Genomic DNA, 25,335 nt, shown 5'->3' on the forward strand with positions numbered 1-25,335 from the left:
TCCCTGAGCAGGACACTTACACCCTCAGTGCTCCTCCGAGCGCCCACTCTGAGCTAGGTTAACGCAGAGACGTAATCTCCCCTCTAGGAAATCAGTATGCTGCTGAATAAAATCATGATTTGTAATTATTCCCCGCTCAATTATGAGGAAAAATGAAATGCTGAAGCTCGTTAATGAACACTGACATGCCGCCCTGTGAGTATTTAGAGGTTAACAAGCAGATCTCAGATCTGCTTACCATTTTCCAATGGATTTTGTTGTTTGTTAGATTTTGGACTATACTTACCAGATTTAGCATTGTATTTTACTATAAGATACTAGCTGTATCTTTATCTCTCTCTGACTGACTAACCGATTTTCCCATTCCCTCACCCTTTCTCTCTGAATGACGAATTCTGTCAATCTTTCTCTGTCTGTCTGACTGTCTGACCGATTCTTATTATCTTGCTCTTTCTCTCTTTCTGACTGACTGATTCCCTTATTCTCTCTGTCTCTGTTTCTGACCCACTGATTCTCTCATTCTCTCTCAGACTGTCTGACCCACTGATTCTCTCATTCTCTCTCAGACTGATTCTATCTTCCTGTCAGACTGAGGTCTTTGTGTGTGTGTGTGTGTGTGTGTGTGTGTGTGTGTGTGTGTGTGTGTGTGTGTGTGTGTGTGTGTGTGTGTGTGTGTGTCGGTTGTGATTAATGCACAACACATCAGTCTAACTCAAGAGGCGTGTAGACTAGAGTATAATTTCCACTTGACGTGTTAATAATGAAACAGTATAGTGAAACAGAATAGTCTAAAAACAAATGATCACATCAAATCAATAGGGAGGGGTGATTTGTATAAATAATTGAAATATGAATGAGCAATCAATATCATATATTTCAATATATTTCAATTTACACATTTTCCTCTTTTGTCTCCCTCCTCTCTCTCTCTCTCTCTCCTCCACCCCCTCTCTCTTGTCAGGTGTGGTATCTCTCTGGCTGGGTGTGCTACCTGCAGATGGAGCGAGCGAGGGAGCAGCGAGTGAGGGAGGAGAGGGAGGCATCGGAGGAGGAGAGGGAGGAGTCTGAGGCGCTGCGGGAGGCGGCCAGGTCATACCTGACAAGAGCCAAGAAGGTAAGTTCCTTTTTTTTATGATGGAGTTTTCTTTTCATAAGTTAGTTTCAACGACACCGGGGAGACGAGCAGGAAAGTGTGTGGTAAGAAATATTAAGAAGAAAATAAGAATCGTGTTCAAAATCTATCAGCACGTAAGCTTGGCATCAGCAAATCTCAAATGAAAATACTGCCTGCCATGTGCACTTATTGCATAATAGAAACGGTGTGGTTGACAGTTGCCTGTGTTTTAAAGTGTAGCTAACAGTAAGTAAACATGGATGACTTTAAGCCATTTTGACCTGAGATCAGATTCTAAAAATGTCTTCTACATCCTGACAGTTTTCTGAAAAAGCTATGTTTCTATGTCAGTCGTTCTTCGATTTTTCTAAAATAGCGAGGCGCGCTATGAGCGTGTAGATCTGCTATTTTTCAATACCAAAAGGGGTTCCCGCCCAAAATGGGTTAAAAGAGAGGAGAAAAACGTGACGCTGCTCTGAAAACGTTGAACATACATTATGTTAACATCAGAAGAACGTTTGAAAAACGTTGAAAAAGGTGAACATTATGTTAACATCAGAAGAACGTTTGAAAAATGTTGAAAAAGTTGAACATTATGTTAACATCAGAAGAACGTTTGAAAAACGTTGAAAAAGGTGAACATTATGTTAACATCAGAAGAACGTTTGAAAAATGTTGAAAAAGTTGAACATTATGTTAACATCAGAAGAACGTTTGAAAAACGTTGAAAAAGGTGAACATTATGTTAACATCAGAAGAACGTTTGAAAAATGTTGAAAAAGTTGAACATTATGTTAACATCAGAAGAACGTTTGAAAAACGTTGAAAAAGTTGAACATTATGTTAACATCAGAAGAACGTTTGAAAAAGACAGCGACAAACATACTGGGATATACTGTAGCTTAACATGGTATACTGTCAGTGGAGGTGATGTAATTGTCTCTGCCAGGCCAAAGGTGTGGCCGAGACTATGTTTTACACCCTGTCTGTCTGCAGTGTCAGTGTGTCCGTCTGTCTGTCTATCTGTCCGTGTACAGTTAATCTCTGGCACAGTTGGTACCATATTACTCCTACAGATTTTGTCCAAACATCACACAAATCGGTACACATTATCTAAATTTTTCTCTCTCATATGATGAACACTATCCATCTATCCAAAGATGGCTCGTTTGTTTTGAACAAAATGCCTCAACTCATGAACACACTGATTCCACTCACCTCTATAATGACTGAATTCCAAACATTGCTGGCCCACAATAACCTACCTGTGTTCAGAGGAGCACTTTTTCTACTTGTGCCCACCGGGTGCTGCTCAGGTGGACAAAACTGGTACTATGTACCGGTGAGCACTGCTACTGCGCAACTGTCTGTAATATCACTACTGTTTGTGAATAGTCCAATTTCCATACGTAGCCTAATTTAATTCTTTCAATTAGGCTCCGTATGGAAATTGGATATTGTTCAACCAGAGAACTTCCAAGTGTGCCAGACTAGACCATAATATTGTGTGGTAAATGGTGAATTGAGCATGGCGAATTTTTTTTTTGAACAAAAGTCTATTATAGCTATATATAGCAAATGTTTGAAACATTTTATAATCCAATAAATGTAACTGTTTTCATTACTACAGTGGAATTGTCGATTTTCACGCTATTGCTAGGCCTATATGTAACGCCTCAGCACCAGCTCCACAAACACCTTGCTGACAGTCAAAGATGCATCAGCAGCACACAAATAAATAGACCTTTGCAAAGCCAGCATTATTTTATACTTTCCCACATGGATAATTATAAACAAAACAAAAAAACAAGGACAAATTGCATTCAATGTGCATGTTTGCGCTACCCTATATTTAATGCAACATCTTTCTTTTAATCAAGACAGGGAAGATAGCTGGTGCAAATGATGCACAATCAGTGGCCACCATCTTTTATGAAATGTCCCCTTTTAAGGAAGAAATCTTAATGGAGCTGCAACTACTGTACACTACACCTACTGTACAGTAGCACCACAACGGGAAGGGGGCAGTTATACGTTCTGCCCTTACCTCCCAGTTCAAGTTTTATTATGTGCCCTATAGAAAAAATACCATCTCATTGTGGTTTGGGTGTCTTCCCTGAAGACTGGGAGGACGGGGTTTGATCCCCGGCCGGGGTCACACCAAAAATGGGACCCAAAGCCTCCCTGCTTGGCACTCAGCATCAAGGGTTGGTTTGGGCTAAGTCACTGTGACATACTAGCGTCATGTCCAGGGGGTGTACTTGTACATCAAGCTGCCTCATGCTAAGGAAACAGGGCCCAATTGGCCTCAGGCTTACTTATTTAAAAAAAAGAAGCAAAAACAACAAAATTATATTCTCTGAGATACAAGTGTCATAGAGACGACGGTAATGAAACACCTTCTTTGAAGTTTCCCCCCATAACATATTTGCTTGTTCTCTGATCCAGTCTCTTTTCCCACTGTACAAACAGTATTCAAACATGTAATGGTTGTGGTTGTGAAACATAGCGCTGCATTATTTTATAAACAAGGACAGTGCTGTTTGTTGTGTGCTGTCAAGAGCTTTATTACACTGGAAGGATTGCTTACTCAGGAAGTTCAACAAACAAACAAACACTGAGGAAAGGTATGACAGAATTTAGCTGGTTGTTTGGCATGTCGGAGACGGATACATTTAGTCTTATTTGCATAGCGCTGTCCCTGGTCCTGAATGGAGTGGGGGAGAGATAAGCTCCTTTTACACAGCTTGTGCAAGGCAGGAATGTTGCACCATTATTCTCCTCTGCCGTTCTGTACAAAAGGTATGGACACACACATGTAGAAGCGCGGGCATTGTTGTCTGGCATTGAGCCAGTGCCAGAGGGAGTTACAGAGTCAAATCACAACACAACCTGACGTGCTGTCATTAAATACTATTTATTTCATTAAAAAAAAGAAACAGTTACACTAAATGAATAGGCTTAATATATGGCAAATAATACATACATGCATACGCCTCTGCCTTGCATAGTCCCCAGTGAATAGGCATTTTGCCCTTCACTGGTAACCCTATCTTGGAGTATTTTTAAATAAATTAAGGTATGGTGGGCTGGGCTTTTTACAAAAAAATACTACACACATACATACATACATACATACATATCTACATGCATACATTTCAGAAGTTTTAGCAGTTTTTAAGGACCCACTTTTAGGCCAGTGCACCAGAGCAAACTCTTGCCTTTTTTTAAACCCTACCCATTTTAACCAAATACATACATACATACATACATACATATATAAAATCTCCCAACAGCTGTCATCTCAAATTGTGTGTATGAAAGAGTGATAAAAAGAAAGGAATTGAGCAAATGATGGAAAGGGAGAGAGAATGAAATTATATTATCAAGTGAATGTTGTAACTTGTAACAGCTGGGTCATACAACTTTATCATGATCTTGCTCTTCTTATTTTGAACTAATTTAAGGAAAATGCTTCAGTAGGGTACTAAAGGTTCTGGTGCTGCGGTCCGCTATGTTGTCAGCCAATTTTGTGTTCTTCTTTTCTGAGATACTGTAAAAGCTTTTAGTGCCGTATGGTTGTAAATATATAAATCTACCAACAGCAGCTGTCATCTTAAACAGCATATAGTGTAACACTATAGACACTGGCACTGTTGTGTCCCCGTCCCCAGCATGCCATGTAAAAGCACATGGGGTTTGGTTCTGTGTTTAAAAGAAAAGCTAAGCCAACATTAATAACGGTAACGGATCTTCTTTAAGTCACCGTTGTTGGTGTTGGTGTTGCATTGTAGTATTTAACCATGTAAACCCTACCTTTGGAGTCCCCCAGGGCCCTATATTATGTTCACTAGTATTTCCCTGTACATGTTGTGAGCTTGTAGATCTGCTATTTCTGTATAGTGTTTGCCCGAGAATAAGGGCGCATATATGGCCGTAGACACTGACGTGATCACTTTGGTTTCTTGCTTGCCGTCCGTGGTTGTATAGAGTCTTAATTACTTTTTTACCCTCCATTGTAGCAATCTACAGAATGGAAATGACAGAGGAAATTTACTTTTTGGTCAATAAGAGAGGGAGAGAGAGACTGAATGGCATGAGCAGAAAGACAGGCCAGACGTTTTTCTTTCTTTTTTTGTTAACTCGTTGCTGTTGGCTATTATTTTAATGATTGTAGAAGTCATCTCTCGGTGCGTAGACTAGAGACATTCATACATTCTATTATTTTGCATATACCAAGTGCTTCAATTCCCTACATTTTTCAAGGACAGCCAGGTTTAATGCTGGGTCAAACCAGACCAATTTTAGGTGTTGAACTGGCAATCGGCCTCAATTTGCCCGTTTCATATTAACGTGCTGTATGGCCATGGAAAAGATGGTTCTAACATCTAGTCAAACTACCACTATATTGCCACTATAGAATACCACTTGTCTGTTAGCCTGTTTCTATGCTGCTTGCTGTTCTTTTGCTTTTTGGTGGCAATAAAATATTCCACTTTCTGTCCAATTACCCAATGTTATATAGAATTTCACACAGTTTCATCATGCTAATGTGTGTAGCTTGTGGCAGAATGATTACAACTTAAATAGCGTATTATTGATTTGGTTAACTTACATTGCGGTGACATCATAAAGGTCTTCTGTGATTGTATTGAGCTCTGTAAGGGACATTTCCAATGCTGTAGGCTTACTTAAAACACGTCTATTGTGCTTGTCTTTTGTGATTCTGTATATCAAGTCAAGTCTTATGTCTAGAGTTAGCCAAGGAGGTTGAATGGCTTTCATTTGGCCCCATTTCTGAATGTTGGATACGTGGTTATAAAGGGGGGTAGTGATGGATGAATAGTAGTGATGGTTCTACAGTGTTACTGAAGCGGTTTAATACCTCCATTTACACTGGGCTACAGTGTAATTATCTTGAACAATGGCTAGATTGCCATCCCCAGTGCTTCTCAAACATTTTCATGTCAAGGACCCCTAAATTGATATTAATTTGGTCGCGGACCAACATCTGCAAAGATTTTGTGCCAGGGATCAGAGAAGATTTGTCAATATGGTTCGAAATAGCTATGCAACGTCTCGCATTGCGGTGCGATGTAAGCTTGCTTAAACCGTTTCTCATTTTGCTGGGGACCCTCTGGAATCCCCTCAAGGACCCCTGGGGCCTTTGAGAATCCCTGGCCTGCACGTTGCCTACAGAGAGTGTCAGCTAACAACTGTGGTGCTCTGCATGCGTGTGGTCCAGTCCTGATTGATGTACTTTTGTGGGAACAGAGATGGGTACAAGATACAAACACTTTTCTAGAGGGTTGGTCCCTTCGGCACCATGCTCTATAAAACGTAGAAATATGATAACCTACTGTTCTTACTGTGTAATAAAATGATTTGCCCCCTTGACATTTTTAACTGCCCCCTCATTCACTTCATCTTGGCGCAGGGCCTGCGTGCAACAATGGCTCCCTCCCTCGTAATAAATCCAGCCATTCAAATGCCTGCATCCGTATACGCACAGAAAGAGGAGCTTTTTCCTCATATTTCTGCAGGAAAATGGTGTGCATTTATGTAACACCTTTATCTAAAGTGCTTTACAATTTAGGCATTTAGCAGACACTCTTAATCCAGAGTGATTTACAGTAAGCAAGAACAAAAAACACGGTAATACATCAAATACCGGTATATATAAATAGTCATCTTTACAATGTATGCATTATGTTCACCCCTCTCTCGAGGCAGACTGTTGACGCAAACAATTTTCAAAGGCTTGCGTCATACAGTATGCCAGTGGTTGGATCTCTATGGCGGTTTCAGGTACCCTTGGGGTTCCTTGAGGGGGTTCCAATTCCAAATGGACCCTTTTTAAGAGTTATTGGGATCCTTGATTTATTTATATATATTTATTTTTGTGAACAGAAATTACAATTACAACAGTTAATGACAATATAGAGCATAGCTGTTAATGTCTTTAATACGTTTCAGAATGACGGACACGGTATTTGAGTTGAGCAGAATTAAGCACAGTTGCAGCATGTTGACGATTAGCCTATTCATTTATTGGGTACATTCTCATATCAATACAAAGCCTACATTATTTTTCACAATAATTATTGATCATATTTCCCCACTCGTATGAGCTTAAGGGAAATCCTTTAGAAATGCATACTTAAATAAGCTGTAGATCTGAAAGTAGGTACTGTAAAGGTAACTATGGTTCTACTAAAGGTAGCTATACAATACAACCCAGGGTTGTATAGGTAACTATATGGTTCTACCAAAGTTCACTTTATAGGTAGCTATACAATACAATACAACCCAGGGATAAGCGATAAGCGATAAGCGAGATGCGATAAGCGAGATGCGAGATGCGATAAGCGAGATGCGAGATGCGATAAGCGAGATGCGTTAAGCGATATGCGATAAGCGAGGGGCGATATGTAATTCTTTATTCTTTCAGTCACTCAACTTCTTTGAGAAGAGCTTAAATATGAGCTTTGTGAGCTTTGTGTCATAAATACTAATAATCTTTGTGTCATGAATACCGATCTCTACCGTCAAATACAGATTTTTGTCTCTGTGTAGACAGTAGCTCTGCATTATTTTAATCATTTTAGCATGCACGCACAGAAAGATAGACAGACAGACAGACAGACAGACAATCAACTTCTTCACAATCTTCTCATCTCTTGTTGGATGTGAAGAAGTGTGTTACACAACCAATACAAGGACACACAGATAAAACCTGAGTACAACACACACACAGACACATCACTGAGAAGGTTATGGAAAGATAAACCTGGGTCCTTGGACATACGAAGGGTCGCCCTTGTGTAAACATGATTTGTGGCAGCGTTATGTGATCACTGCTTTTATTACAAGTTTGAACATTATAAACAAAACAACCACACACACACACACTGTGTGACACACAGTCACACAGTCACACACTCGGATACATTACAATGGCACAGAAGCACACACACATACTGTACTGTAATAGCCTTTTCCACAGCTGAACCTTTCTGACCACGATATATCTATTTAATTTACATTTGTGCACGGCTTGACTCCAGTCCTGGGATTTCAGCTTCCTTAAGTGTGCTCATGGGAAGGCTTAACCAATTCCAGGCATGTCATTATAGGTTTGTGATGCAACACCTTGTGACCTTGTAGATCTGCTATTAAATCTGCTATTAAAGGACCACTTCACCACTTTTCAACCTATCTTCATATAATAGGTCCTCACTAATAATCATGAAAAACGGCACGATTTATTCCTACTCAGTCTGTGTCTCATAGGAGTGCTGTGGGCAGTTTAGAAACCGTCTTCCAGTGACATTAGGCAGATTTTTTTTTAAACAAGATTTTTTACAAAAATGTTTAGATTTTCATTATCGTGAGAACGATGGCTTCCATTTTCGCATTGCAACTTTTCAGGACTAGAAAGCCTGCAGTTTCTATTAGCTTGTATTCCCCATCGATGATGTCACTGGAAGACGGTTTCTGAACTGCCCACAGCCGTCCTATGAGACAGACCGAGTAGAAAAGAATTGCGCCATTTCTTCATGATTATTAGTGAGGACCTATTATATGAAGATAGGTTGAAAAGTGGTGAAGTGGTCCTTTTACACAAATTTTGTGTAATTTTGATTTGTTTTGTGGTTAAGTGGTAAATTAAGTATTATTCAATGACATATTTTGTTTTTGTTCCTAAACATTGTGGTTAACTGAACTGAACTGAGTGGTGCTGTACTGTACTTATACTGTGTGTGTGTGTGTGTGTGTGTGTGTGTGTGTGTGTGTGTGTGTTAGGCTGCGCAACAGTGATTGTGGAAAAAACGCTATTTCTGTGCTCACATCTGTGCTTCTCTTGCTGTAAACGTATCGCCCATTCTGAATAAGGGGCAAAGACTTCAAACATGGTCACGATGCAAACATTCAGGAGTAAAACTGTTGGAACACTCAGACATGCTGTGTGCGTCGGTGCGTGCATGCCACACACACGCCCACACGGAGGGAGTGGTGTATCTCGTTCAGTGTGTCAGGCGGAGCTGGCTGTGTGGAGGCATGTGATTCATGTCAAGCTAAATTCTAATAGGCCAGTAAATCACCACTCCAGCCCTCCTTTTCTTTCATTACTGTTCTACCTCTCCCTCTCCCTCCTTCAGCTCTGCTCATTTCATTTCAATAGATGCTTTATTGGCACGGCACAGAGAGTGAGTCAGTCCGTGCATTACCGACGCAGAAGGTCATAATTTTAATTACACACATGCACAATTAAAACGGGGCAGATTGAATTTCATTTTATACATTCATTTTTGTAAAATTGACTAATTTCCCCTTATGGTGGAGCAAGCTACTCTTTTATGTTTGTTGGTTGTTTGGCACTAGAGACCATTGTGTTGTCATTGCTTATACTAAAGTACTACTGTTCCAGTCATGCTTAATTCCCAGTTGTTGGGAAGCAAGGCCTCACCTAGGACTAGGCAGTATACCAATATGGTATTCAATATTGTCCTGCCCTAGCCTAACTCCATAGACATTGGACTTGGGGTGCAAGAGTAATCAATAATAGATGCTAAACCGATTCATAATTGACCCCTATTTTGTGTCAAAAAAATAAATGCACAGACTAGAGCAAAAAGAAGAAAGTGAAATAATAGCTCACGCCGTCAGCTTGATCAGCTATTTTCACTATTTTGAAAATAGCTGATATTATGCAACGCGTTAGAGCTTGTTATTTTTGAATAGGTTTATGTGAAACTGTCCCTCATTTAGCTGAGGACCCCCACCTCAAGGTCCCCCTGGTGGGTAGTACCCAGATCCCACTTTGAGAACCAGTGGTGTGGAGGCAACATACAGTATCATAATCCAGCCATGCAGCAGGTACTGTATGTTGTGGTGTGAAGCTACAGAATAATCAACAGAATAATTGTTCTCTATGAACAGACTGCCTATGTGGTTCCGTCCTTTTTGGACAGATTGTATCACAGAATGGAACCAAACCCCTGCCCCATGCCCTTCTGTGTGTGTGTGTGTGTGTGTGTGTGTGTGTGTGGTGTGTGTGTGTGTGTGTGTGTGTGTGTGTGTGTGTGTGTGTGTGTGTGTGTGTGTGTGTGTGTGTGTGTGTGTGTGTGTGTGTGTGTGTGTGTGTGTGTGTGCAGCCTTGCACATTTGCAGTGTGAGTAGGTTAATTATTGAACAGTACGTCAGTCTTGTGAAGATGAGCTCCAACATGGAAATGAGGCTTCAAACCACAACAGCTTGTTCTGCCAACACTCCATTCTGCATACTGTATCACACTGTGGTGTGTGTGTGTGTGTGTGTGTGTGCGCAAGTGTGTGAGTGGATAAGATCAAACATGAGTGACACTCTTAGCGGATACGTGGATAACCTTGTGACATGTGAGAATGTGCAAAATGCCATTCATTTAATAAACGTGTTAAACATAACCATTATACCATTTCGACATGTGAAGTAAAAGGTGCCTTTATATAGCTCCTTCATCCAAAGCACTTTACTTTACATTCACTCATGCACACACATTCACACACCGACGGCAGAGGAAACTATGCAAGGCACTATCCTTTCTTCTTGTTTTCCCCATCTTTTTGGGGGGGAGGGAAATAAATATTTACTTAGGCCTATTTAAGGTTGGTCCCGACTCCCGACCCACTGTTTGGGAAACAGTGTTCTACTAAGCTCAGTTGTATTTTGAAGGTCAGCCATTGTTTTAAGTTCCTTTTGAGTTTGGGAAGGTAGTCGATATCTTTAATGGCTTTTGGTAATTTTGGTGGCAGCATAGGTGAATGCATTTTCCCCATGGGGTCAGTGTCTTGCTCAAGGACACTTTGACACTAACCCAGGGGGAGCTGTGGATCGAACCAGAAACGCTCTGATTCCCAAGCAGCCGCTCTGCCTCGTGAGCACAGCCGTTCTCGGCAATTCATGTAAAAGACAATGTTTAACGCGTCCCATGGAAGAGGAAGAGACCAATTAACACGCCTATACGTGTTACAAGCTGTGCTTAGAAACATGTTTCTTCCATGTGAGAGTAGCTCTTGCTAAACGTGTCTCTGTGAGAGGGGAGCATTCAAGAGAATGACTCTATGGCCTCATAACTCAGTTTGCTGTGAGACAGGAATGTGTGACAACTAGGCATGTAACGATACACTCAACTCACGATACGATACGTATCACGATATGAGGTTCACAATACGATTTTTCACAATATTTTCAACACAATTATTTACTACCGGTAGAGTACATTGCAAAAGTAGCATTACTTTTCATGTAAAATTACTTAATTTCTGTGCAACAACTGTAAACATGCTTTTATGTTTAAACCTAGCTCGAGTTAACATTTCTTCTTTTCTTTGATGGCATCTTAGGATAGATGTAGACCTATTTGACAGTGCAGAAACATAATTGCCTTCCTTGATGTATTAATGAGCATCAATAACGTGTGTCACAGACACATACAGCTCCCCTCTGCAGGCCTCTACTACTGAAAGAGTCTGTCTCATTTCTCTCCAAAAGCATGTGAATATGATTACAGCTCACATTTCATATCACACACTAGTCCCCTAAAAAAGAAGAAAAAAAAGCCTAGTGACAACCACACGTTATTGTTGCAATGCATACAACTACCATAAAAAGGTATGACTCACTTACTTACTTAAAGTACTTAGCCAGTACCCAATGGAAATGATCAATACCAGATTTTGTATTGCTTTGCAATTGCGTTTGGCCAGTTCTTTGTGTCCACAATCCACATTTCTAATAGCTGTGCCCCAGAGAGAGAGAGAGAGAGAGAGAGCTCCATACTAAAAATGTCACGCTGCGAGTCATTTATTTTTGTGTTTAAAAGGTCAGTCGTTCCCAAACTGATCATTAGCTTAATGTGCAACATTGTTGTCTCACTCAACAGTAAACAAACCGACATACAGTAATATACTCTATATACATTACTCTATATACATCGTTTTAATACCAAATTGTCAAATAGTATGTAAGAAAGAGGCCAATATTGCCGATCTACAAGCTCACAACGCCTATACTTTTCAAAATATTTATCTGTGGAACCGATAAATAATGCCTATTATACAATTCCACTGTGCTTGTCATAGGGTTGATGATCCTTAGTTCAAATATGATTAATTTGGGGGGGTTGCAACCTGAAAAGTTAAGGAAACCATAATTCTTATCACGGAAATGTAACTTTTTAGCCATGGAAGACCATGAAAAACGTCTACATGTTGAGAGTGAAGAGTGTGAACCCTGTGTGCAACTGTGTCTTGCTGCTGTACAGCTGCTGAGATACTTTGAGTCAGATTTGTTTCCATCCTGAGTAATTACTTTTTCACCATCCATGGTGATAAGCAACTTTGTAATGAGTCCTTGATCCAAGGGTATCTTTATTGTCCCTGAGGAGAAAATTGTTTAGCCGCCAGGTCTCACATAAAAAGACAAATATAGAGCACAGCCGCTTACCCACTCTTACACACTAAAGCATATAGACGAGCAAGTACAAATGTCTGCAATGTACAAGATGATGCAATGAAAACAATCTGTACAACCTGTCATTATTGTTGCTGTCGGGCAGACACCTTTCAAATTTTTACTTTTTTTTTTTTGTCTAGGGATGGGAATTATCAATTAATGATTGATAATTGATACGTTTTGATAACATTATGGATCGATTAATCGACGTTTAAAAAATAATCTGAGAATCTTCATTTCCATCAATGTCTAACACAGAATTCTACATTTTGCTGATGTACAGAAAGAATATGCCTTTTGTAAGGCATATTATATTCCTAATATAATGCCATTGCCTGGCCCTGGATATAGGGCCAGCTAGGGCCAGGCAATGGCATCTTTGAGGAATCAAATGGAATCTGTCACATCACATGCAAAAGCAGAGATGTTTCTGTGGTTACCACAGTGGGGGTGCCTTATTTTTAAGCGGCCCACATTTGCATTACTCGGCCGCACGTGCGCAGACAGCATTACATTCACAGAAAACCACCCAACGATAGAACCATAGAATTTTTGATTAATTGTTTACTGTTAATTGAATAATTTCTTAAAGGAGCACTTCACTATAATGGCATGCCCAAAATGGGGATGCCCGTGTTGAATGTGGTCTGTCTGCGTGTTCTATAAAAATCACACTCATGTGAAATGAGGGGCGCTCTTATCATCGTACATCATCATATTCCGTGCGAAGCGAATCAAGTCATCACATTCCGTGGTACACACAGACACACAAAGCTGGGCGTAGGAGGGGCTAGGGCCCCTTAAAACTAGGCCAGTGCCCGTTGGGAACACATGCCCCTCCAATTATGCAATACCCTCTGTGCCCGCTTTGCCCGTTGTACGCGTTGTCAGTACCCATTGTCATAGCACTTGAAGACCAATCTGTGATGTCAGTACTCGCCACCACATAATGGAAGTTTGGTATTAGTCTAGATTAACCTGCAGGTTACTTCCTGTATGGGTTCGTCTGGCAGATTTCCAATTTAATTTTTGTATTGGGTTTTGGATAAATTAAATAAGAATCTGCTCTGTAGTAAACAAAGGCTCATTTTGTTCAATAACATAATATCCACGAATCAATACACTTTTTTATGATTTCTAAATAACACTGGCAGTTAAATAACAATAGCTGTTTTTTATAAGCTAGAATAAACTAATTTCATGTCGCAGGCAGAACAAAATGTGAGACTGCCGTGGTCTTGGAATGCACATGATTCCACATGACACATGATGTAAGTCTGTGTAGTCTATGCACGTATTGCACACGTGTTGCATACGTAGCCTATGTGCATACATTTGTTTGCCAACATGTGTGTACTGCATACTATACATGTCCGCTTAACGACTTAAACTCTATGCACTCATCTACAGCATTTTGGTGGCCAAATAGATTTTCTGACAATACATCCCATCTGTAGAGCGCGTGATCTGCTGTGTGTGTGTGTGTGTGTGTGTGTGTGTGTGTGTGTGTGTGTGTGTGTGTGTGTGTGTGTGTGTGTGTGTGTGTGTGTGTGTGTGTGTGTGTGTGTGTGTGTGTGTGTGTGTGTGTGTGTGTGTGTGTGTGTGTGTGTGTGTGTGTGTGGTTGGTTCATGCCCGCTTACTGTATATGTGACTTGTCATAAACATCTCCATTATTCACCTATTGTCTGTAATCAAACATGCACACACACACACACACACACACTCTCACTCATTCTCTCTGTATGAATCCTCTCTTCACCGTGCCCAATCAGGCTTGGTCTTGGATTCCATTTCACATCCGATTTGCTATTGATTTTACCCCCTCCCCTCCGCCCCTGTCCTCCCACCCAATCTGTTCTCCTCCTCGCATCCCCTTTCATTACCTCCTCTCCTCCTCCTCCTCTCTCGCCATCCATTCTCAATCCTATCCTCCCTACTTTAGAACTGATGCCAATGAATGGCGTGTGTGTGCGTGCGTGTGTGTGTGTGTGTGTGTGTGTGTGTGTGTGTGTGTACGTGTGTGTACGTGTGCGTGTGTATTGAGGATGGAGGGGCAAGTGGAGGTCAACAGCTCTCTGCTGTCTGTGTGTGTGTGTGTGTGTGTGTGTGTGTGTGTGTGTGTGTGAGAGAGAGAAAGAGAGTGAGTAAGCTGTTCCCCAGGGTCAGTCTGAGGCACAAGGTGAGTTTGTGTGTCATGTAAATTTAATGCCTTCTTCTGCCAAGAATGGCACGTGTGTGCGTGCGCGCGTGCATGTTTGTGTACTGGAAGTGTGTGTGTGTGTGTGTGTGTGTGTGTGTGCGGTCAGCCCTCCAGAGAGAAACAGAGTGCTGATGACATGTCCTGTTCGCACTCAAAAACTCTAATCTCAGACACTGTCACACTGCCTGCCTCCCCTGAGACACAGCGTGTGTGTGTGCATGCGTCGGTGTGGGACTGAGCGTGTATGTTTTTGTGTGTGAGTATGTGAGCCTTGGTCTAGGAGGAGAGAGTGAGAGAGAGAGACATATGGCTCCTCTGGACTACAAGAACTAAGTGAACCGTGTCATGTTGTTGTAATGTATTTCACGGGTTCTGGATTTGTTTCCATGGCACTACGTCTTGGTTTCAGATAAGGCAGTGGTTCATCTCAAGGAGGACCACCACCAAATTGATATATATTTGGCTGCGGACCCCACTTTGTGAAAATGTGTTGTGCCACGGACCTCCAGAAGCAACAATTTGAGTTTAAAAGTCGAATCCGGGGGCCTGGGCCGTGGCTCAGTGGTCCAGGGACCTTGGCTGGTGATTCAGTCTGGCAGTGTGCCACGGGTTCGACTCCCGATCCCGACGGCCTTTACAACATGTCTTCCCCTCATCTCTCTCCCCATTTCCTGTCACCCTACTGTCTGTCCCTCCATGGAAAATATAAAATAAAGGCAAAGGCGAAAGAAAAAAAGTTGAATCCGGGGCTGTGAGGTGACAGCATTACTTACTGCGCTACGTGCCCCACACCACAAGTTTTTTAAACGAACAACAATCACAGGTTCTGGAAGGCTCTGGGTTACCCTTGCAGAGCCAATATATAATGCATAAGAAGACATGTTGTTGTGTTTTGTGTGCACGTTACCATGGAAACCCTACATCAACGCCACTGAGCAAAGGTTGAACAGAAGAAAATAGAGGAGAGTGAGATTTAACTTCACTCCTCCATTGGAGTGCGTGCGTGCGTGCGTGCGTGCGTGCCTGCGCACACGCACACATTATGTGCATGTGCACTCACGCACATTTAAGTGAAGCGAGAGGTGAGTGTAGGATGAGCTATCTATCACCTTGACAAGGTCATTTAGAAATGGAGAGGGAGGGAGGAGAGACTGCTTAGAGGAAGGAGGGAAGGAAAAGGAAAGAAGGAAGCAGTCCAAGAAAGGCGAGACGGAGGTGCAGGAGGTGAACGATGATGGAGAGATTGTTCTCCGCTCACATAATTATCCTCCCTGTGCTCTGGGTGGAGAGAGAGACACAGAGAGAGAGAGAGAGAGTGTGTGTGATGGAGACATTAACAGAGAGAGAGGTGGAAAGAGTCAGGAGATGAGAGCAGTGTGTATTACAGGCTTTACAGCCCAACACTTTGAGCGCTACAGTTAGCGCATGTGACACAACATAACAATGCTATAATAATAACAGCCACCATTTGGACAAAATCTAACATTACCACCACATTTAACATTTAACACACTCATCCCCAAGTGATTAGTAAAAACCACGACCAAGTGCCTGAGAACCTCTCTCTCTCTCTCTCTCTCTCTCTCTCTCTACAAATGGAGAGGGTACTAATTAACTTGGAACTTCAAGGACTCCACTTTGAGAACCAGTGGACTATAATATTTTAATATTACACTTCTTTAAGACGGTGGTTCTCAACTACTAGTCATTTTCAGAGCATGTTTATTTTAGTGATCAATCAATTGATCAATGAAACTTACGCTACTTTACCTCTGAGTAAAAATGGTACATTTAACACTTACATTTAGAGACACACTGAGGATTGTACTCTGCAGAGGTGAGAACTAGGGCTGCAACTAACGATTATTTTCATAATCGATTCATCGGTGATTATCTAAACGATTAATCACCTTTTGCAATTAACTTTAAAATGTAGCTTGAAGTTGTTTTAGGCATATTCTAACTAACAATGAAGACAATAAAAAATGAATACTCCTGCAAAATTTATATTTTATTGCAGCTTGTAGTACAACTGTAGTGTCGCAGCGGAAAGTCTGGTGACGAGAAGTTCATTTTAAATGTTAAAAGCGAAGACAACTACCCCCTTTGTCATCCAATTTTATGTAATTGTCATGCCTTGTAGGCTACTTGTAATGATACTGTTCAATTACCACAATAATAGCCTGAAACGATTTGAAAAAATATCAAATTCCAAAATGTTCTTAATTTTGCTTATTAGCAATAAAACATTTTGGGAAACTTGGGAGATATATTGGTGAAGAGAGGGGGAGACGCGGAGCGCTCTGATCACGATGTTTATACTGACCCGTTATTGAGAACACACACATCAACTCATCCATCAACAGTATGTTTTAACAGCGGGCGACAGCCAGACGAATTTTCCGGAAGTGCATTATTTGCCTATGGGACCCGGCGACTACCGGCGATAGCAGGCCAACGGCCCATAGCTGAAAAGTGGGCGGAGGAATGCCCGAAACGATAAAAATAATTACTCTTTTTTTTGGGCGATACCGGGCGATTAGGCGATGTGTCGGCCGATGCTCGCACGCTGTTAAAACGCACTGTTACTCACCTAATTACACACGCGTGCACTAGGGATGCCACATGGTGACCATTTGCCCAATCGAATATTTTAAAGCTCTGGCGATTAATAATCGATTAATCGACCCCCCCCCCCCAAAAAGAGGAGAAGTAGTTTCATAAGGGGCTGGTATGTATTACTTGATATAAAGAGAACATGTTCAGTTCACTAGTCTACACTCTAGTCTACACCTGCCTTCATTTCATCTGATTGTCTGTCTGGCAGGCACTTAACAAGCGATCGTTAACTGTGTCTGTTAGAGAGAGGGGCAGAGAAGAGTGGCTTTGCTCAACTTGATTTATACTTATATTCTCCACTCTGATGAAGGTACATGTTCGATATATCATGCAGCCTTACTTATTAGCCTATATTTTAACTATTAAAATTCGATTTTGGGGACGGCAACACATAATCGAAAAATCGATTATTCGGCGGCATCCCTAGCGTGCACACACACGCGCGCGCACCCACGCACGCATACACACACAGGCTTCAACTAATACAGTATGCACTCACTCACACACACACACACACACACACACACACACACACACACACATATTTACAAACACAGGCAATTTATACAGACAACCCTGCCTTACTTTAAATATATCACACATTCTACATTATCTCTCTTTCTCTGTATTTTTCTCTCGCTTTCTTTCTCTCTCTCTCTCTCTCTCTCTATTTTTCTCTCGCTTTCTTTGTCTCTCTCTCTCTCTCTCTGTATTTCTCTCTCTCTCTCTCTGTATTTTTCTCTCGCTTTCTTTCTCTCTCTCTCTCTCTCTGTATTTTTCTCTCTCTTTCTTTGTCTCTCTCTCTCTCTCTCTCTCTCTCTCTCTCTGTATTTCTCTCTCTCTCTCTGTATTTTTCTTTCTCTCTCTCTCTCTCTCTCTCTCTCTCTCTGTATTTCTCTCTCTCTCTCTCTCTGTATTTCTCTCTCTCTCTCTCTGTATTTCTCTCTCTCTCTCTCTCTCTGTATTTCTCTCTCTCTCTCTCTCTGTTTGCAGGTCTGTGGTCCGTGAAAGTGAGTGCAGAGGAGTGTGGTGTTTGCTGTAAATGAGAGATGCTTGTGTTTTTGGTGCTGAGCTCAGCAGCGCACAGCGCCGTGCACATAAAGAATGCCTTCTGTTTATTTAGCTATACAGCAAAACGTGAATAATTATACACCAGCCATTAGCTCACACAGCGCACACACGTGCACACAGCACACACACACACAGCGCACACATGCACGCGCGCGTGTTTCTGAACTGCCCACAGCCGTCCAATGAGACACAGACCGAGTACAAACAAATGGTGTATTTTATCATGATCATTAGTGAGGCACAACTATACAGTATGAAGGTATATTGAAAAGTGATGTCCTTTAACCCATTTCAATTTCACCGACCGCCCCAACATATAAAAATAGTCGATCTTCAAGCTCACTACGTGTCGCAATGTGACGTGTTGTAAGCTTTTAGATCGCCTGTTTTTTGTGCGAATTTACGCTGTAATGGTATGACGAAGTATAGGCACTAATTACGGGGAAATAGAACCAATGAAAAGTTCAGATATGGAGATACAAGGTTTCTGCCCGATGGCTACAAAACACAGAATGCTTATATGTTGTTTAATATGTGCATACGTAAACACACACTTCATTTTCTGTGTGTGAGGCTGCACACACAACCATGCCTGAGAACAAGCTCATTTGTTATGTGCAGGGAAACATGCAACAGCAAAATGTATTCAACTGCACACACACACACGCACAAACGCACACACACAGACAGACACACAACACATTCTGCACATAATTCTCTGTGTGTGTTTCTCTCTCTCTCTCACACACGTGCACAGATGCACACACACACACACACACACACACACACACACACACACACACACACACACACACACACACACACACACACACACACACAGTATTTTGTGCATCAGCAGGACCTTCCCACAGGCCGTAGACTAGAGTGCAGTGAGTTGGTTTGTAGACGGTCCCACCTGACAACCAATCACAGCCCAGCTTTATTCAGAGTTTGTTCAAATAAATATCTGCAGGCTGCATGCTAGTGACGCTCACTGAATGCCAATCAGCATCTCTCTCTCTCTCTGTCTCTCTCTCTCGCTCTGTTTCTATGTCTCTCTCTCTCTCTGTTTGTATTGCTCTCTCCCTCTCTGGGGTGAGTAAAGTCTCTCTCTCTCTCTCTCTCTCTCTCTCTCTCTCTCTCTCTCTCTCTCTCTCTGGGGTGAGTAAAGTATCTCTCTCTCTCTCTCTCTCTCTCTCTCTCTCTCTCTCTCTCTCTCTCTCTCTCTGGGGTGAGTAAAGTCTCTCTCTCTCTCTCTGGGGTGAGTAAAGTCTCTCTCTCTCTCTCTCTGGGGTGAGTAAAGTCTCTCTCTCTCTCTCTGGGGTGAGTAAAGTCTCTCTCTCTCTCTCTCTCTCTCTCTCTCTCTCTGGGGTGAGTAAAGTCTCTCTCTCTCTCTCTCTCTCTCTCTGGGGTGAGTAAAGTCTCTCTCTCTCTCTCTCTCTCTCTCTCTCTGGGGTGAGTAGTCTCTCTCTCTCTGGGGTGAGTAGTCTCTCTCTCTCTCTCTCTCTCTCTCTCTCTCTCTCTCTCTCTCTCTCCTCTCTGGGGTGAGTAGTCTCTCTCTCTCTCTCTCTCTCTCTCTCTGGGGTGAGTAGTCTCTCTCTCTCTCTCTCTCTCTCTCTCTCTGGGGTGAGTAGTCTCTCTCTCTCCAGGTAAAGGACCTTCTGACTGGGCAGAGAGGTCACATTCCAACTCCCACCTGCAGGGAACACATCCATTAATAGACACACGCACACACACGCACACACTCATAACATACAAACTTCCATATTTTCTCTCTCTCATACACACACACGCTCGTGCGCAGATAAATTCTTGTCTTTCCTAATGAGCTCCCATGAGGCTGTGTGTCTCCTGTCAGGACCTGCTGTTGCTTAGAGACGCTTCTTAGGGCACAGAAAGTCACAATGACACACACACACACACACACACACACACACACACACACACACACATACTGCCCTACACGTGCGCGTGCGCACACACACACACACACACACACACACACACACACACACACACACACACACACACACATGCACACACTGCCCTGCACACACACTTGGCTGTTTTGTACTCCTTACAATTATACAAAGTGAATTGATGGTACTCAACAGCTTATCGTCCCTGAACTCGGGAGTGTGTGTGTGTGTGTGTGTGTGTGTGTGTGTGCGCGTGTGTGTGCGCGCGTTTGTGTGCGCGCTCGCAAAAGTTTGTATCATTTTCTTTTTTCTCTTATTTCGTGTCGATTTAAGAGAATAATGTTGCTTATACTAGGTCCTCCGACCAACTACTCTCTCAGTCTCTCTCTCCATTTTCGTCTCTAGAAAGTGGAATGAATGTTGCACCCTTTGTACACACACACACACACACACACACACACACACACACACACACACACACACACACACACACACACACACAGAGTTGTATTAGGCTGGTTGAGGTTTTATCACTCAGTCTCTGTTTGCCCTGCAGTAATTACAGAGTATTTACCAACAATAAATCCTCTTCTGATAACAACTTCCACTTTGTGTGCGTGTGCGTGTGTGCGTGCGCGTGTGTGTGTGTGTGTGTGTGTGTGTGTGTGTGTGTGTGTGTGTGTGTGTGCGTGCGTGCACACATACATGTTTGTTTGCGTGGAAGTTATTTGCATGAGTCCGCTTTTGTAACTTTGTGTGTGGTTGTGCCTCTCATTCCTAAAGCTTCATCAAATTATATACACTATACACACACACACACAGTATAATGTGATTGGCTTGTAAATATGTAATTTATGGTATTTTATGCATATAGAAACTGTAAGAAATCTGAGAATTCATTTATATTCAAATGTCTACATGAAATAGTGACTTTTCTGACACTTGATATAAAGAAAGCGAGTTATAGCTTACGTTGGCAGTCCCCAATCAATCACAAATTAGGAGAGAGGTGACACCCCTCCTCCCCCTCCCCCCCCCCCCTCCTACACACACACACACACACACACACACACACACACACACACACACACACACACACACACACACAGCCCCTTCACCCCATTTTAATAAAGCAATTTCTAGCAAATTTAATCTCCCTGGTGGTGCCAGTGTGGTAATGTATTTGTATGCTAATTGTATCAAAGCTAGTAAGTGTATAGATGAGTCAGCATTCAGCCACTGTCTGTCCAGAACGAGGTCAGGTTAAGTTCCTGAGGTGTTAAAATGTCACAAAGTTTGGGTAATAAGGTCAATTCGGTGGAAAATTACGTTTTTTTTGTCCGCTGACCATCCGTCTGAAATGCCAGAGATACTAGATTTGTGTTAAAATGTTTCAAAAATATTATATATTTTTTTAAATGTTCCAAGATAAAACACACATTGTAGATCTATACAAGTCACAGCACGTTGTGACACGCCGTGAGCTTGTAGATCTAGTATTTTCAGATGGCTGATGTAGAATGGATTTGGCCACAGGCCGTCACATTAGAACAGTGGATCTCAACCCACGTGTGGGCTGTGAGTATTTTTGCAAGTGGGCCCCCCCAAATATTATAATAATAATAATAGGATTTTTCAAACCGGCTTTCTATGATTTTTCAAACCAGCGCCATCCAGATGATCTTTGTGGGGTTCCCTGAGTACATGAAAGCAGCCATGTTTATGTGGGGTGGCTGAGCCCACCAGAGGGGCAGTATTATTCTGGGAGACTAGAGGATCAGAGTATACCCTTGCATGGCTGCCCCCAACCCATTTCCCTGTTTGTAGCACACAATTTGTTTAGCTTAGCACGCTGTTGTCGGTCGTTGACTTTTAGTTCTGCTTTCGACAAGAACATCTGCTAAATGCACATTACAGTGGAATGACTTCTACTGTGTAGCACTGCCCATTTCAAATTAGGTTATTCAGGTCTCTGGTGGTGAGAATTACCTGGTCAAACGAAGTACACTTGAGTACTGTACTGAAGTACGCTTGTGGACTATCAACAGCTGATTTGCTTAAACGTCATGGCAACCTTCATAGAAGGAGTCAAAAGTACAACCGGGGTAACTCCCCCCTGTCCGGTGAAAAGAAGACTTGGACTTGGTTGGCAGAGGGTGTGTATCACCCAGGATTACATTAGATAATTGGCACTGGGTGAAAATAATGTAACATGGACTGATGTCACCGTACCATGTTTTACTTATAAATAAATTACCAAAGTAAATGTGTGTGCGTGCGTGCGTGTGTCCGTTGCGTGCGTGCGTGCATGTGTTCACAGCTGTACAGTAAGCTGCGTTGTGACGATCAGCCCATGCTGGAGCACGTGGAACAGTTGCTGTCTGAGCTGGGAGGAGAGAAGGACGATGAAGAGGACGATGAACCCGCCCTCGATGATGAAGACTTTGAGCCAGATAGCGATGAGGAGGAAGGGGCTGTGGCACCCATGGAATACTGACACCCACTCCTCTCACTGCCTCTGTCCTTACTTTTATCTCTCCCTCACACTCCCTGTCTTGACTTCATCTTCCCATGTTCGCACTCTCTCTCTCTCTCTCCCCCTCCATGTTTTCCTCTCCCTCTGGCAGTGTTATTTCTGTTTTTCTCAGAAGTGCCTTTGTTGTGTTTTCCCATTATATACTGTATAACATCACAATTCACAACCAGTACTCCCTCTTCTGTTGTCTACAGTACTATTATCTTCTAGTATATAGTACCTACTGGTATCTGCTAGTATCTGCTATTAATTGCTGGAAACTGCTAGGTTGTTCTAGTAGCTGCCAGTATTATTACCATTATTTTGTGTTATCTGCTAGAATCTAACTCTTCTATGAGAAAACAACGTACGGTAATTAAAATAATATTTTGCATTCAGCCTCCCCAGGAAGTCTGATTTGTTGTGTAACTGTTGTCTTATAAAGAAGATTGCCTGGCAAGCATTTATTTCATGAGCGGTATTAACTTTCTTCTACTACAAGAAAGAGATTAAAACAAACTAAAAACAATGCTATTATGGCTCTTTGGTAGTACCACACTTTCCATTAATAAAGCATTTGAAATGTAACACTAGAAAAGCAGTTCCTGCAAAACCTGCATGGGCTCATTGAAAAACCTGCAGTGTATGAGGTACAGTAGAAAATGTATAAAAGCTGTAGAAAAAGTTTACAAAAATTACAACAGAAATGGAGCGTTGGCCCGGCGCTAATGATGGATGGTGATGTATATCCACTGCCGCCCCAGGAAGGGGCAGAGGTTTGAATGTGTTGTTATAGCAACCACATATTGCACCTAGAAGTAGTAAGTAAGTACCGTACATTTTATATATAAAGCACCTTTCAAAACAAAGTTACAAGGTGCTGAACAGTGAGGTGAGCACAGAACAAGCAATCAACAAGTTAAAACAAACAGGAAAACATAGCACAATAAAGTAAAAATGCAATATAGAATTTAACGAAACCAATAAACAAGGCAAAATCACAAAATATAGGAATGTAAAATAGAGGCAAAATCACAAAACAGACGAGTAAAAATGAGTCGGGTAAGAACTACATGGGGAAAAATAAAAATGGAATAAATGTGTCTAGCATTCTCGTGAAGCAGTCTACTGAATGCATTTTTTAACGTCAGGGGCAGGGCGTTCCAAAGTGTAGGAGCAACCACTGCAAAAGCCCGGTCACCCTTTGTTTTGAGTTTGGTACCAGGTATTTTCAGTAGACATTTGTCTGAGGACCTAAGAGGTCTAACATTGGCAGTAGGTCACAAATATAAAAGGTGGCCAACCCGTGTAAGGCTTTATATGTCGTTAAAATAATGTTAAAATCAATTCTGACCTTAATTGGAAGCCAGTGCAATGTGGCTAATACAGGAGTTATGTGGGCCCTACGGTTGGTATTTGTGAGAATTATAGCTGCTGTGTTTTGAACTAATTGAAGTAAAAGTATAATAAAAAGTATAGTTGGATGCCAAAAAAGTGGCTGTACAATTAGTGAAACACAATTGTAGAACTATAATGAAACAAATTGTACATGTATAGCGGGTACACAATTGCACCAAATGTTTATTAAGATAAAGAGTGGAAGCGCACACAGCTCGTGTCATGAGCACGGCTGTATGTGACAAGAAATAGAACAGTACCAGCGCTCATGGATGGATCCATCATCTTCCATTTATTGTGAACAAAAAAACAAACGCTTTTCAGTTCCAACTCATCAGTGTCACACTGATTATGTTCATTATAGATAACGCCTGCTTGCATTGATGGAAAACAGCGAGCGAGTGAATGATAATTCCTTCTCGTTACTACTTAATGATTCTGGAACTCACTTTTCAGGGGTTATATTTTTTCCATGAACGTTTCCATGTTGTAATTATTCCCATGAGCAACACGCGTACGCACAGTTAATTAGGTAGGAAACTGAGAGACAATAGTTCAGTTGCTGATAGAGTACCTGTACATGCATGGCATTGGTACAGTTAGCCTTCATACCGCCATATTTGATAATCAACCTCGGACCACACAGAATTCCTCCATTTTTCAAGATGACAGCCAGTCATCTGGGCATACGTTTTGGACAATTATCACTTTGCTGGGGCTGTAAATCTTTGATTTCCCCCTCATTTTGATATACTGTTAGATCATTTTTTCTGGGTATTTCTACCAACTAAGAGAAAAAAATAACACATTAGGTTCCAATATGGTGGCATATTTTCCAATGTTGCTGACGAAATGTAGGCTACATCTGCTCACAGTTAAGCCACATGAGAATGGAAGCACATTTGTATTACTTTCCATATACAGAGTCCATTTGGCTCACAAGGGGACATTGGGATTATGAAGTTGACATGCGCCTCTCTCTACAGCATTCTGTTTTTCTTC

At 41.8% G+C, this 25,335-nt stretch overlaps 1 protein-coding gene across 1 annotated transcript in view; it reads left to right on the plus strand.

Moving 5' to 3' along the window:
• The window catches only part of LOC308318165 (uncharacterized protein), a 54,539-nt gene extending 31,210 nt beyond the window's left edge, over window positions 1-23,329 (plus strand). Inside the window, exons 10-11 of the mRNA XM_080767593.1 lie at window positions 962-1,114; window positions 22,741-23,329. Coding sequence (XP_080623719.1) covers window positions 962-1,114; window positions 22,741-22,917 — 330 coding nt within the window. The 3' untranslated portion in view covers window positions 22,918-23,329. The remainder of the gene's footprint in view (window positions 1-961; window positions 1,115-22,740) is intronic.
• The last annotated feature ends 2,006 nt before the right edge of the window (window positions 23,330-25,335 follow it).

Source organism: Protomyctophum bolini (assembly GCF_963924005.1).
Source record: "Protomyctophum bolini genome assembly, chromosome: 7".
In the NCBI taxonomy this organism is placed as follows: domain Eukaryota; kingdom Metazoa; phylum Chordata; class Actinopteri; order Myctophiformes; family Myctophidae; genus Protomyctophum; species Protomyctophum bolini.